Source organism: Haemorhous mexicanus, chromosome 5 (assembly GCF_027477595.1).
Source record: "Haemorhous mexicanus isolate bHaeMex1 chromosome 5, bHaeMex1.pri, whole genome shotgun sequence".
Taxonomy (NCBI): Eukaryota; Metazoa; Chordata; class Aves; order Passeriformes; family Fringillidae; genus Haemorhous; species Haemorhous mexicanus.
In genome coordinates this window covers 27,946,324-27,962,235 of record NC_082345.1, presented here as the reverse complement: position 1 = coordinate 27,962,235, position 15,912 = coordinate 27,946,324, and the positions used below count along the sequence as shown (strand labels likewise).

The 15,912-nt window shown below is 37.1% G+C and overlaps 1 protein-coding gene across 2 annotated transcripts in view; it reads left to right on the top strand.

Moving 5' to 3' along the window:
- The window catches only part of UBN2 (ubinuclein 2), a 51,824-nt gene that overhangs the window by 24,984 nt on the left and 10,928 nt on the right, over positions 1–15,912 (top strand). For both annotated transcript variants that reach the window (XM_059846589.1, XM_059846588.1), the window contains exons 7-15: positions 252–322; positions 1,008–1,137; positions 2,469–2,587; positions 3,227–3,340; positions 4,517–4,660; positions 7,958–8,008; positions 9,366–9,408; positions 10,090–11,622; positions 15,549–15,795. In XM_059846589.1, the coding sequence (XP_059702572.1) occupies positions 252–322; positions 1,008–1,137; positions 2,469–2,587; positions 3,227–3,340; positions 4,517–4,660; positions 7,958–8,008; positions 9,366–9,408; positions 10,090–11,622; positions 15,549–15,795 (2,452 nt within the window). The remainder of the gene's footprint in view (positions 1–251; positions 323–1,007; positions 1,138–2,468; positions 2,588–3,226; positions 3,341–4,516; positions 4,661–7,957; positions 8,009–9,365; positions 9,409–10,089; positions 11,623–15,548; positions 15,796–15,912) is intronic.

Below are 15,912 nucleotides of genomic sequence, written 5' to 3'. Positions count from 1 at the left end.
TCAGTGATCCAGGCAGATCCTAAACAGAATGATTGTCTGCCCTAGAGCAAGGTGTGTATGTTTGGGTATAACAGCAACAATCCTCAGTTTTTTTCTAAACAGCTGAGAATATCTTGGTTTTCGTTATTCTTTTCCAAGTAATGTTTTCTGGGAAATAAGAATATGATGTGGCTATAAAAGTAAAGATACAAAGATTGTTGGTTCAAAATACTCTGTGAACTTGAATGCTTTTTTTTAAATTGTATTTTTAGGCTGCCAAGATGTTTGATGAAGAAGGCAGGAAGAAGTTTTTCACACAAGACATGAATAATATTCTTCTGGAGTAAGTGCTTATCTGTAGAACCTTCCCTTTTTGGAAAGGGGGTGAAAGGAAAAGTACAGAAGAGGAAGTATTATTGAGGTTGTTCCAACAAATCCCTTTAAAGTCAATGAAGGTAGATCAGTCTAAGCGAGTTATTAGCTTAAAGAGACTTATATATGCATACAATTCCTGTCATGCCTGTCTGTCTTAATCCAGTGTAAAATGTTTTGTAGTGCCCTGGTCCTTGACTTCGTGTGTAAAATTCAACAACATTGCCTTTATTTACTCCTGTTTCTCACTTCTGTTACTCAAAGGACCTTCAGCTTTCATGAGGGCAAAAACCAGATTTTTTTTTCTCTGTAATCTTCAATTAAGGGTTTAATATAAAAAGTTCTGTGTTCATAATCTATGAAACAAAAGTCATCTCTAGAAGACTATCCCGAAGTGTATCAATTTTGATTCAGTGGTGGGTGTAAACTAAATTTGAATGAGTGTTCAACATTGCTGGACGACTACATACACAAATGGTTTCTTGCCATTGATTAGGACTTTTTCCTTTTATAAAAAAGCTTACCTGAAAATATCCCAAGCTGCTCTTTTTAGTATGCATATCTAGAATGTTATGCTTCCAAAGCTTCCTTAGGTTTTTGTTCAGATGTAATCTTTACCTTGGAGTGTGTCTGATTGTCTCCTGTTGGTTTGTCAGTATCGAGCTGCAGTTGCAGGAGGTGAGTCCTGCCATCCGCAATGGAGTGTACTCACACCTGGAGGCTTTCGTGCCGTGCAATAAGGACACGCTGATAAAGCGCCTGAAGAAGTTACACCTCAATGTCCAGGTAAGGATGGGGAGAGCAGCAGTTACATGGCAGCAAGGAGGATGGACTGCAGCAGAGTAGAGCAGCAGCCACACAGCTTCAAATCAAGAAAAATGTTTTAGATCAGTTGCTAGATAAGTTAAAAAGCTTCTTTCCTTATAGGTGATATTGTCACTACGTTAGGAACAAATATTTTAAGTATTTCAGAGTCTTTAGTTGAGAATGAAGTGCTTTCATCTTGAAAGCTGGCTACCGGCTATTAAGGAGTGTTTCTGCTGTCATCACTAAGTATTACTGTAGTCTTAGGGTACATATCAAAGCAGCAGAATTAGAAAGCCACAGTAATAATGCTTATGATAGGCTAAAAATACATACTTTTGTTTTCACTTTTGTGTCAAGAAAAAAAGAAAGGTCATGTGGATAATAGATGACCCTGCTTGGATTATTAGTTCAAATTTCCTTTTGTGGCTAGGTCTTGCAAATAATTTGTATGCCATTTTCAGTTACTTTTTTCTTTTGAAAATTGTTTTCCTGTTGAATTAAAAAGTTATCTGTGATCTGAAGTACCCTGACCAGATTCTTTAGGTAAAATCCAGGATTAAATCTTGCAGAGGACCTGAAGATGAATGCAGAGATCTTGGTGCTTGCTAATAATGCCAACAGATTCAAATGCTATTTCTAAGCAGATAAACATAAAAGAATATTCTAGTTCTTTTCAATAAGCAATTAAAATTAATAATGTAAAGTCAGAAGATGTAGAAATTGAATTTAAAACATGTAGCGAAGTGTATAGTATATTACCTTAATGTTTGAAATTGGTAATATTTGGACATAATTCTAAATACATAGTCCTTACCTTTCAGGTACATAAATTGAATGTAATAACAATCTACTACTTGGATAATATAATACATATTCATATTTTATTCATTACCTAGGATGTTTTTATACCACGGTTTTTGGAGACCTGATTAATAGGCTGTTTATTTGCAAATGTTGAGATATTCATTGGTCAGTTTATTTCACTTTTTCCCCCCTAAAGTTTTTTTCCCCTTCCCTATTTTAATTTAAAAGCATTATTTAAAGAGATCATGCCATAATGTTTTGGGATGTTCACGACACATTTATTTGTGAATATCTTTTGTTGTTTCTCATCTCAAGACTTACATGCATTTATATAATGCTGTTGCACCTAACAGGATTCAAGTGCCATGTAGAAGTATGTCTGTCACAGTCCATAAATAGTACTGGGAATGTTACCTTGGGAGTCATCCAGAAATTTTCATGAGACTCTCCGAAATGCTCTTTATTCTACATCTAATAGGATTATTTTGGTACTCCTCTTTTCACAGGATGACCGCTTGAGAGAGCCATTGCAGAAGCTGAAACTGGCTGTCAGTAATGTCATGCCTGAACAGTTATGCAAGTATCAAGAGGACTGTCAGGCCCGCAATCAAGCCAAGAATGCCAAGTAGGTTATTCTGGAGGCTGTGAGAGCCTATTTAGAGCCCAGCTGGAAGTTTGTATCCATGTTGTTTACTTCCTTAGCTCAGAAAATCACTCAGCTCCAGTTTAAGGGTGTCTTTTTTTTAATTGTACGAAATACTTAATTTTGTGTAAGTGTTACTGTCTGACATCGGAGAGAAATTCCATTAACTGAGATAGGTCTTGATAGAAAAAATAATCTGAAGGATTACTGGCTGATTCCTATAATGGTGGATTAATGGAGGAGGGTGGTATTGAGGTTATTGATATATTTTGTCCTTATTCATTGTAATTGTTTTGATCATAGTTATGTAATTTTAGACTTGGAGAGGTATTAATAGTTTGATAAGTTCCCTGCCAGTTCCCAGTAGACATTGTTTGAAGCATATAGGGACGTCAGTGAAAGCATCTGTACAGTGTGTCCTTTTCACTTGTCTGAGAACCAGAAAACAGTGGGGAGAGAGAGATTAAACTATTTATCCTATAAAGAAGTATAGTAAAATGTGAAAATAGGCCCTCTATGGGTTATTTTTTCCCCCCCAACACCTAGAATGACACTCCTTTTTCAATGAAATATTTTGTCTGTGTAGTATAGTTCTAAAGAAAGTAATTGTTCCAACTGTAGGTTGCAAGCAGAAGATGAACGAGAGAAAAATGGATCAGAGGAAGATGATGATGAGAAACCTGGAAAGAGGGTTGTTGGACCCAGGAAGAAGTTTCACTGGGATGACACGGTGAGGTAAGACAAAACTACATTTTCCACCAAGAATTTTCACTGACTTTATAAAGGGATCTCCAAGAGGATGTTATTACATGGTACTGTTGAATAAACAATTTTTCCCGGAATTACACCTTGGAGAAGTTTTGGAGACTGTAGGTGTAAAATAGGCAAACTGGAATTCTGTAATGGTGAAACATCTTCATCTTTAATGCGAAAGGAAAATCATCCTGTGTCCAACCCTTTCAAGTTTCACTGCTTGTTTTTCTGCTTTATCCAAATACATGACAATAATTGGAACAATTATTTTCTGACTCCAGGACTTTGAGCTTCTTTAGGCAAAGAACAGGTGTGTAAGCAGTGTTATAACAGCTTCTCACCTTTCTAGGAATACAATACAAAACACCAGTGAGGACTAGAGATTTCTGCCACAGGAGAACAGGCCATCAAGATTGGTGATATTGATTTGGCAAGCCTCCCAGTCCAACAACAACTAGAATAATGCATTAATCTTAACTCCTTCTGTTCCCTCTGAACACAAATTGTTTATCTCTCAAGAATAGCACAGATTCTTATCTGAAATGATCAGATACTAGAGTTTGGTTTCCTAGAACAGATTTTTCTGAAAACTGAGATGACTACTATTAAATAATCTAGATTTTTAAGCAAGCACATCTTTCTAAATTAGTAATTTCTCATGCAAGACCTAAGATAATTTTAGTACAAGTGTGTGTGTGTGTGTGTATTACTAAAAGGGACTGATGGACTTCTCTCAATGAGTCTTTTTAGTATGTGAAGACAACAGGGAAGAAAGCTTCATGAAATATGTACAAGCAATATAGCTTGGACTGACCTGGAGGGGAGAGATAATTAAATCTGTTGCTTTTTTCATTCAAGAGGCTCTAAAAGGATGATGTTACTTAACTGTGTGCACTTTTATATTTTTAAGCACAAAAGACAAAATCCCTGTCAGAAACAATTCTCTGAAGTACTCACTGTAGAATGGATTTCAATGGTAGAGCATACGAGTTTGTAGTAGCAATACTTTGTGTAGAGAAAACTTCCAAAAAACACAGTTGGAACTGAACACTTCGGAAAAACTAGCAGTAGACAGCAGCTTGAATTTCTTAGCCTTTTTCTGCTGAGCTTTTGAAAGGACTGTGTCTTTCAATATACTTATTTTGTTTCATTTTGCAGGTCTCTGTTGTGTAATCTTGTCAAGATCAAGCTGGGATGTTATGAGCTAGAGCCAAATAGAAGTCAGTCTGCTGAAGATTACCTCAAAACCTTTATGGAAACAGAAGTGAAACCACTTTGGCCTAAAGGCTGGATGCAGGCAAGGTAAGATAACTGCTTTAGGTCTCTACTCATTTTGGTGTTAATGATTTCTTCAGTTCCTATTTATTGTCTTACATTGACTCAGCCATCTACTATTGATATTGGTTGGAACTTAGGAGTATGTCTGTGAAGTAGAATAGTTTAAAAGAACAAATATTTTTCTGAAATGAATTTTTTGTCTTGTTTGTGAGCCTAAGCTGTCCTGTTTTCCTTGGACAGCTTTTTGCTTTTATCATCTCCTAGAGACTGAATTTGCTGCTGCTTCTAACACAGCATGAAGCTTCATTTGAGGAGAAGTATGAGGCGGGAGGGTAACAGTTTGGAAAGTTCTTTGTGATATGGGAAGTGATTGATAATGATCTGGAAATCAGTTTTGCCTGTATGTTGGAACACTGCATTATCAGACTGCTCACAGGCTTTAAAATTATAAGCTAGAATTTCGATAGCAGTGTTCACAACAGACTTAAGGTTCTTGCTCTCCATTTCTTGTTTGCAGTTGGGATGCTCTGTTTTACAGCAGTTAAAAATACACCACTTTCTATACTTGCTTCTTAGAGATGTAAGAAGAAACAACCACACAAAAGAGGGAGAAATAAAATGGGAACAGTAGTAAACTATTGTGAAACACAGTTTGGCAGAGATTTCTAATGGTTTGGAGTGAAAGAGGAGCAAGTATGGTTTGGCCTGAGTTCTTTCTTTCTGTAGCACCCACTGCAAAAGATAATTTAATCAAACCTCAACCTGATTGTAAAAGCTTAATGATACAACTACTTAACTTGCTCATTAATACCTTGATTTTAGTTTAGTCAAATCTGTATCAATCTGTAAAAATAACTGTACTGAGATTTCTAAGATCAGTCAGTGTAGAAATAGGTGGTTAAGTACAACAAAAAGTACAAATTAAGTCTTACACTTCCTGGCATACAGCTGACTGAGTTTTATTCAATTATTTAGTTTTTTGTGCAAGTAGGCTAATGACTTTGATGTTATCTGTTATGAAGATTTTATTGAATTAGATGAGACAGAGAATCCCAGTTTAGTTTAAGAATGGAAGATAGGACAGAAAGATCACTGATGATAGTGGAGAAATAGTCAAGAGATAGTGTGAGGTGATTCAAGAATACATAGAAGTGAAGCATGCTAAAAATTGAATTGGAAAGCTATAAAACATGCAGTTCTCTCCTTTCCATTGGATAAGTCTGCTGAAAATCTCCATGAGCTTTTAAACTGTCCATACAAAATTCAACAACAAAAGACAAAAACTAAAAAAAAAACAGAATGCCCCCAAAATAAACCAAAACCACCAACAGACCAAACAAACCCCAAGAGGTGACAGATTATACCTTCCTGTTGACTAGCAAGACTTCATTTACTAACTGGGTGGTTTTAGTCCCATAATGAATTACAAATTGTCCTGTATCTACTGGGTGGCACTTTCCTGCTTTCTGTTAAGGAAGTGATGTATTGTAATTTGTAGGCAAACAGGTTTGCATGGAAAGAGGAAAAGAAAGTATTTCCTGAAGTCTGGTCGTGGTAATTCCTAATACAGCACATAATTTGTGTTCTGAATGTTCATTTTGTTGGGATGTTATTTTAAGGATTATGCTGAAGGCTTATAATGTTTTCATTTTTATGTGGCCTCAAGTGAGAAGGAGCTATATAAACTTGAAAAAAGAATTAGGTATTTATTGCCAGAACTGATCTATTGACCATGTGTTTTTAAGGAATTCTTACTGATCAGGATAGGTCTACGGTCCCAGAACTTTGTGGGTTCAGCTTAGGAGAAAATTTCTTGCACTTTCAAAGTTAACTGTATTTAATGTTTCTTATAGCTATATTAGGAAGGAAGAGGTAAGGTATTGATCATAACTGGAAATTACAGAATCAAAGGATTGTTGAAGAGTGGAAGGGACCTCATATATGGCTCTGTCCTTTCTTTGTACCATGTCTGATTTCTGTCCTTTTGTAGTACTTAAAATTTTGCCTTTAACCTTGAAGGATGATGCTACAAATTATGGGGGCCTGTGATTCATTTTGAATTTTCATTTCCAAATTGAAAAGATTAAGGAATGGCTAAAGCACCAAGAAGGAGGTGGGAGGGGAAATATTCTGAAGAAGCTGTATAGGTCAGGAGGTGGCACATTAAACGTGTAACGAGGAATGTTGGTTTTGCTCTGTGATGTTCTTCATAGGTTTTCAGTAGTCTCTGATGGAACAATGCAGTACAAATTTGGAGGTTAGTGTGGTGAAGAAAATGTGAAAATAGAGCTGGAAGTAGAATCTGAGAAGTAAGGCACTGAACTATAGTGAGAGGATCAGTGTTTTCTTACCAGATGACATGAGATTTTTGGATACTCAGATTTTTTGTAATTATTGCAGCTCTGCAGGTTGTATTATCAGTAGTGAAAAGCTCTTGTTTAGACAGCTGTTCATGATGTGGTCAGTGTCAATGTGATGGCCGTGCTGTAAGAAAATGTTGTCTCTCTTAGTTTGCCTATCTGGAAACAAGGAAGGAGACCAAGTTTTCATTGTCTATTCATAGCTGCATTTGAATAGTAAGCTGTAGGATAGATACAGGTCAGCAATTATTTTCACTTTCCACTTGGCAACTAAGGAGCTGAAAACATTGAAAAAAAGCACAGCAAGTATTGAGATTTGTCATACTGGCTCTTGCCATTCCTTGGCTCTGTAGTAATATGTATGTGTCAGTCCAGTGTAACTGAAGTCAAAGAAATTATACACAATAACCTCAAGTTTTTCTTTTACTAAACTTTAAAAACTTTAGAAGTTTTTTTTCAGTACTAAAAGTACTGAAGAAAGCTAGAAACAAGCTTGGCTACTGTGTTCTAACTTTTATTTTCTGTGCTTTAAAAAAACCCCTCAAGAGATTAATAACCACAAACCCAAGCCTGTGGATCAGTGTGTTGGACTGTAGTGTGAAGAGTTTACAATAATCTTTTACTTTATATTTGAACTATTTCATTAGTCTTTGAGGAGAGAGCATTCAAAGTGTATTTCTTCTGTCCAGTTGAAGAAAGTAATATTCTCTTATGTTGATTTTTGCTTGGCCGTTTACTGAGGTATTTTGAGCATAAATGCAAATTATAATTTTTTTTTAGATTTTCTTAATGGATGCCAAGACCTGTACCACGACAGCTCTGCAAAGTAATCATTAGTTCCCTTGGGGACAGATAATTAAAGGCTGGTTCTGAAAACCAAAGGATATTTGGGTATTTGGTGCTCATAGGCTGTCTGTCACTGTAGAATCATTTCATGTTTCTTTTCTCACCTCTCTTTTAGGATGCTTTTTAAGGAAAGCCGAAGTGTTCACAATCACCTCACTTCTGCTCCGTGAGTATAACAGGGACAACTTGCTTTACAAGGTCTTTAGGTTGTGCAGAGCATCTTTTCTCATCTTCCTGCTACCTGTTTTAGACAGCGGGAAGGAAAGGGAGATACTTTGGGATTTGTTTGAAGATACTTACAGTGATGCTTATAATTGTTTTTATGCTTTAATTTAGGCATATAGATGTAACATTCTTGTGGCATTATATTTTAACTCACTTGTGAAGTGGCTAGATAACTGCAGGGGTATGAATTCTTGAATTAATACCTTTTACTCAAAGCATTGGACACTGCCTAAATTTTGACATCCAGCCTATTAAACTGAACTCAGACTGCAGTACTTCCTGCTTTTTTCTTTTCCTCAAAAATCTCTTAATCACAGACGTGATTAGCGGGATTTTATCTTCTTCATTTTCAGACAACACTGTGTGCCTCTGGAGCTGTCCACATTCAGTCAAAATTCAAATAAATTGTATGACTTTAAATAACACCCCAATTGCAACTTCTGTGATAAATATGATTAACATAGGATATTTTTCTACATAGCATCAAAACTGAGTCATGGTCCACCTACAGTAAATCTTTTTTTAACCAGGTGTATTTCTAGTTGCTTAGGAAAGGATCAGAAATTGCCTACAGATGTAAATCTGTTGATTGCCCTTGAAGAAATAAAGCATAAAATGCTGAACCTCTAAGTTCAAGCCGATAAGTAATAATCCTTAATGCTGTCCTTGCTTGCATAACTGCAGTTTGTGTACATTGCGGAAGAAAATCTGACAGTTTGCTAAATTACTTCTTGGTACAAACTAATTATATACAACTGTTTTAATAGTTTATAAGCAACAAACCACTTTTGTGGGGGGAAGAAACAACTGTTTTTATCCGGTTTGAAATAAATGAGAAGAGGAAGCATCCTCCTCAGGGACAAAAATGCCGATGTAAAAAGTGAAATTATATTGCTATTCTAGAAGACTTCAGTGTAGACAAAGCTCTGATATGTAGGCAAACTAATAATATTAAGTGGCTGAAATTAATTGATATTTTAAAGTTCCTCTAAATCAGAAAAATAAAACCAGCTCTCTGGATTTACCCTGATCTCTGTGTCAGGTTATATCATCAATTCAGTTGATTTTGCAACTAATTTACATAGAGGTACGTGACCAGAAAAATGAATTGATAGTGTGCTATTTTTCTTTCCCCCTATATTTTAAACCATTTTTCATTTCAAGGATGTTTTATTATTAAAGCTGGACTCCTGTAGCCATCATTCTGGTTTATTGGGGTATAATCGGGGTAACACTTAAAATGAAAATTACTTGCTTTTTTTTGGTCTTCTGATGTACATTTATCCCTTCTGTTTTAGGGCAAAGAAGAAGGTGATTCTGGCCCCTAAACCCAAAGTGAAGGTAAAAGCCTATTAAGATATCTGAATACCCATTTAATAGTCCAGTGTGACCATTTGATACAACCCATTTCTGCCTCTGATGCTGAAAAATTCTTGCAGAAGGTTTGTCAGGCAGTGCTTCCATTGGCTTGGTGGTGCATTACTTCAAAGAATGTAGTACAAAATACCTCTGTATAACTTTGTCACTTTAGGCTGTATAACTTTGTCACTTTAGGCTTTATAGTTTTTTTGAAAATTGGCTATGAAGAGGTGCTAGTTGCAGTGATGTTTCACATTTTTGAATATGTGCTTTGTGTGTTTTCAGTTTGTGTTCAACCTAGCAACACTGAAAACAGTGTGGTTGGAAGGATACCTTAATATCGAGGTCCTCATTTGACATGACCAGGTGTTGTCTTAATTCAGTAGCAGTTTTACTAAGTGATCAGATTAGCTTATCCTATTCTTCACTGTATGGGACACTTTTAGTTATGTGGAACAACAATGCTGGATTTTTAAATCCAAATATGGAATTAGCACACAGGGCTCCAGCACTTAGATATCATAAGTATCTTTATATGAAAAATTCAATAGTAGATCTTTTGTTTGTCTGAATTTACTGAATAAAAGTATTCCACTAAAGATTACCTTAAATCAATTTCAGAAAGACTATTAAACCTGATGTTTCTTATACCTTCATTTTCAGGACTCCAGTCCAAAAAAAGAACAGAAAACCTGTATATCTTCAGTCAATTCAAGCTGTGCTCCTGTACTGAGTTCCAGTGCAGCTGTGTGCACCCCAGCCAGCTCTAGCTGCACAGCAGCTCCAGAGACCATCTGCTTGGATGACTCACTGGATGAAGACCTCTCTTTCCACCCACCCTCACTGGACTCTGTTTCTGATGCTCTGGCAGTTATCAATAATGGTGCCAAGGGATCACCTCTTGGGTCCACCATAGACACACCAACATCCAGACCTCGCCCTGGGCTGAGGGAAGAGAAACTAGCAAGCATTATGAGTAAGTTGCCTCTGGCAGCTTCAAAGAAAGTAGAGCCCGCTCAGACATCCCATTCATCAAGTCTTATTGCTGGTCATACAGGGCCAGTACCAAAGAAACCCCAGGACTTAGTTCACACTGGTATCTCTTCAGGCCTTATTGCTGGATCTTCAATTCAAAATCCCAAGGTTTCCTTAGAGCCTTTGCCAGCCAAACTACTTCAACAAGGACTACAGAGGTCAAGTCAGATCCAAGCTGCTTCCTCATCTTCTCAGACTCACGTTTCTTCCTCTAAGACTCAAGCAGCTATTTCCACCTCCTCTCAAAGAACCAAGGATATCTTGGTATCATCTGCTGAGGCTCAAGGTGGTACTTCTTCAGCATCGCAAGTGACAAAGGTGCACCAGCATTCAGCTGTACAACAGAAATACGTATCTCCCTTACAAGCAACTATTAGTAAATCACAGACCAATCCTGTGGTGAAATTGAGTAGTAATCCCAAACTCTCTTGCTCATCACCAGTCATCAAGGCTCAAGAGAAGTCTGTAGTGTATCGCCTGCCTTTGTCTAATCCCTCATCCGGAAGTGGCTCTCAAGTGTCTCACCCACTGGTTTCTCGGACAACATCCAGCACCTCTACCTCTAGTAACTATTTAGCCAAGGCTATGGTGTCACAGGTTTCTTCCCAGGGTTTCAAGCCTCCCTTCTCCATGGCTGCCTCTCCCAAACCTGCTGCCTCTCCCAAGCCCACTTCATCTAAGCCTTCTGTGACACCCAAGCCCAATGCATCACCCAAGTTTTCATCCAAGTCCACCTCATCCCCCAGGCCTGCAACAACACCCAGTTCTTCCAGTTCAAGTGCACTAGTTTCCCAGAGTAGTCACTCCAGCAACACCCCCCTTCATAAACAGACCAGTGGTGTAAATATCAGCAGGCAGTCTCCCACAGTGAATTTGCTGTCCTCTAATCGCACCTCAGGCCTTCAGCCTGCAAAAAACCCTCAGGCTTCTTCAAAATTGCCCAACTCTTCTCCTTCTGGAACTGTTGGTAAAAATAATCTGGGTGGAGTTGGAATGAATGTACCTGCCAGCAGAGGCAGTAACCTTAACTCAAGTGGAGCTAGTAGGACTAGTCTGTCTGGGGGAGCAGGAAGTGGAACACAGGGTGCTACTAAACAATTGTCAACTCCACACAGACCATCTTCTGCCTCAGGGTCTCCAGTTGTAGCAGCCAGCGTGCAGGTATGCATCAAACAAGTTTACATTTGAGCCTTACATTAATGCTTATCAGTTTATTTTGTAAACATTCTTAGGATGTTTTATCTTGATTTGTAAGTGTCATAAGTTTAATTTTTTTACTTTTCTAAGCATAATGCCAATACTGATGAAACTATTTCACACTAAAGAATATGTATTTCCAACTGATGTGAAATGCAAGGAATCAGTGTAGAACAAATCCTCACTGTAAACTGTCGGTCTATACTGTGGAAAAGAATTCACTTTTTTTTTCTTTTAACATCACTAGAAAAGGTAAGCTTTGTGTGACCATATTTTCAGGGGATGTGGTATGTACTTGCATTATTTGATTTGTGTATTCTCTCATATTTACATATTTGGAATGATGGTGGTCATGTAAAAGGTGTCTTCGTACATTTGTTATCAGGCTTCATGATTACCCTCAAAACTAGAGTTCAGTTGTCTGTGGTTGAGTGTAATTCAAGACTTGTAATTAACACTTGCAAGAGCTTTACTTTTGTATTGTGACTGTATTTTATTTTGTAGGATCTAGTCAAACTGAATGAGACACCCCATTATTATATAAATACCATAGAAACTGAAAGCTTATACTATCACTAGAGATAAGACAAATCAAACAAAACAAATAATTTGAAAATACTGTTGTTCTAAAACATAAACCTATTATTTACCCAGAAGACAACCTGCCCAGGTTGTGTTCTTCTTACTGAGAATGCTTAATTACTGAGATGATTTGATGTTTTCCTCTCTCTCATGCTCTCAATGCTGAAGTCATCAATACTTTAAAAAAGTAGTATTGCTTTAAATTATATTTTTGGTGTACAGAAAATGAAAAACTTAGTATTATTCTAAATAGTGAAACATTTTGAAGCATTGCTGTTGCATGGGAGGGATGTATACTTGACTTCTGGCAATATTTTATAATCTTTTAGTTTGCCATCAAATTCTTCTTAATGCAGCTGAATAACAGGAGGAAGATGATTTTTACAAGACACTTGTATGGTCTTTCATCCTACTGTACTGAAACAGTCAGCAGTACAAGTCTGGCAGGCTCTGACACAGCGTTCATGTACTCTGGCTGCTTTGAATGGCAAAAAGATCCACAACCTGTATGCTGTGTACAGGCCACTGAGGTACCACATAGGGTCTGCAGAAGAGCTGAACCAGTTGAGTACTCTTGAAGGTGCCTGGAGGAGACAAAAAGGGCTACAGTGAATGGACTGGGAAGACAGTTGTTTCTTCCTGGTGCAGTCAGCAGAATTCAGTAGATGCAATTGCTGTGATGTAGAACAAAATATAAAATGGGTGTGGTAGTGTTTAAAGATGATGGAGAAGGGAAGTGAGCCGTGTTGTGCTGGATGATGAGATAATTCTGGCAAACCCTCCTGTAGTTGAAGGCAAGTATTTTTTTTGTTAGAAACACTGATCACCCGAGTAATGAAATGCATTTTGGCCACAGTCCTACTGAGGAGCACTGAATTGTGGGGGTGTGTGGTAAATAATAAGTAATGTGAGTCCATTCTATAATACAGCAAAATAAGGTGTGTTGGTATATAGAAAGGGGTAAGTCAGCTAAAGGTACTGAGCAGCATACGGTACCACTAAAATAATTATTGAGACCTTTCATGTGGGCTTTCTGACACTTCAGAAATTACTTTCATAACCTAAAAATGATTCAATCAAAGAAGATAAATTGTGGAATAAGGCTGTTGCTGCTGTGCACTGTGAAGCTTAGTGGAGTACATTCAAGGAAAGATTAGAATTAAATTACCTCCCAGTTCAAGTATACTAAAGGGGAAGAGATCTTTGATAACAGAGATTTTTATTTAGCTATAACGGTCTAATGGCTGGCTGCTGAACCCACATCACTTCCAGATTAGTTTTTAGGAACAATGTACTAAGGGCTTAGTTACTCCTCTTAAAACTTCACATAAGACTGAAAGTGAATCTCCTTTCTCTTAAGGCCATAGGGATTTAATTCCTGTTTGAGATGCTGTTAGAAGATGAGAATGGTACCTGCATTGCTCATTATAATATTCTGGTCTGCTTACATTAAAGATGAAATTAGATTATTTCATGTGATAATAAAGGTGTACTTAACTAGGAAGCTTCCAAGAAGTGTTTCCCTCCTTTCCACTTATGATTGACACCATTATTTACCAGAATGGAAGTTTATACCTGCTGAAGCCTCACAGAAAATTACATCTTAAGGACACAAAGCCACAGAGTACATATGTGATTTCCTTAAAAAGCTCTACCTACCATTAGTACTCTTGAGCAGAATCTAGCTTAGACTTCTAAGGATCTTAATGACTCAGATCTACATGACCAGGATTAACCCTTTTAAGAACTATTGTACATGAGTTAAATAGAAACATCTGAACTACAGTTCCTTCAGGGTGTGCTCTGTAGCTCTTCACTGTATTTCTCTCTCCTTTTTGAGTGAGTAAGCAAGATGTTGGCAGAACACTTTACAAAGTTTGTTTTGAGCCATTTTTTCAACAAATTCACAGTTGCAAAACATTACTGTATTGCTTTTATTTTGGTGCCCTTTACTTGATTACGTAGACAATGAACAGTTTTCAATTTTTTGTACATAAGCTTATTGTGAAATTAGTACTTTTAAAGGCAAAAGAGAATAATAGTGTGTTGATACTTTTCATTCTTTTTTTTTCTACTTGTGGGCTAGAGTATGTTGTGGAAGTTGGTAACTTTAAGATGACCACATAAACACTTGCTAGGAACATCACTTGTAGGTAAATGCCCTTTAGAGGGCCACTGTTTTAAAATACTGTCTTTTCTCATAAGAAGAAACTGTCCTTTCTTTAGCTGCTTTCATTGGAAAATCTTAATACCAAAACTGGCAATAAAAATTTCTGCTAGGAGATTTCATCACTTTGCTTTTTCTGTAAGTTATTACAGAACTTGGTGAAATGTTTTCATTTTAAGCTCATGTGTTTATTTAAAGGATTCTAAATTTTGGGTTTAGTTGAGGCTTACTTGTAAAAATGCACAGATTTGAAATTCTATTCCATCTGAGTCTTTTTAATTCAAATAACTACAATATCTGAATTGGAGTCTGATTCAAAGTTCTTTCTATACTAACTGTTTTCTAGTAGATAATTAGAGAACTGAACATCAGCATATGAAATTACTGTATATGCAGTGAAGGCAAGATTGTTAAACAAGAATGAGTTGATCTAATATTAGAGGAATTAAAGCGATTTGGGAGCTGTTGTAGCTAAAATGTTCTGGCTAATCTTGCATTTTTATTTTAAAGCTGCGGTGAATTTAACTTCATTTTGACATTTAGAGTGGAGAGATTATTTGCCTTTGCCTTTTCCTCTGACATGTGCATACACACCTCTACATACATATGTATGTATGCATTTTGCTAACCTGACTTCTTAAGTTTGGAGATTCTTACATATGAATCTTAATTTTCAGAATTCATTGTTTCTCTGCAACCTCTTTAGAAATAATGTTCTCTTAGGACCCAGATTTGGAAAGGGGAGAGGTGTAGCACTGTACTTCTGAAGAACTTCAGATCTGCCTTGGATAATTTCATATTATTAATCTAATAGAAGATATTGCATTACATTGTGACTGTAGGCCCAGTGCTTAACAAGAAAGGAGATCAAGGAAATTAGCTGTAAGGCTGAGAAAAACATGATAGATGAACCATACTTTTATGTCTGAATCTGCAGTATAATTATGCTTGGTTAGCAAATGAGCACTGGGAAGACTTCCTGGGTGGATAAGTGGATATTCATTAATAGTTTAATATACTTCTCAACAGAGCAACACTTAACAGGGAATAGTTGATTTTTATACCCTTAAAGAATACAATTCAGATCTTTAAAAATCTTGAAGTACTGCCTTTTTTTTTTTTTTTTTTTTTTTTTGCACAGTCAACAGCAGGAGCATCGTTACTGGCTAATGCCTCACCTCTGACTCTCATGGCATCACCGCTGTCTGTGACCAGTCAGAACGTGACGTCTGCACCATTAACTCCTTTTGGGATGCTGGGTGGCCTTGTTCCTGTGACTGTGCCCTTCCAGTTTCCCTTGGAGCTGCTTGGCTTTGGGACGGACACAGCTGGAGTGACAACCACCTCGGGATCTACCTCAGCGGCTTTCCACCACAGCCTAACTCAGAGTGAGTGCAATTATGACACTGTGCTATGAGGAAAGATGCATCCTTAAAATGGAAATTGAGTAGGGAAGCAATAAAGTCCTGAGACACTCAGAATTGGTTCATAAAAATCCCTACGGG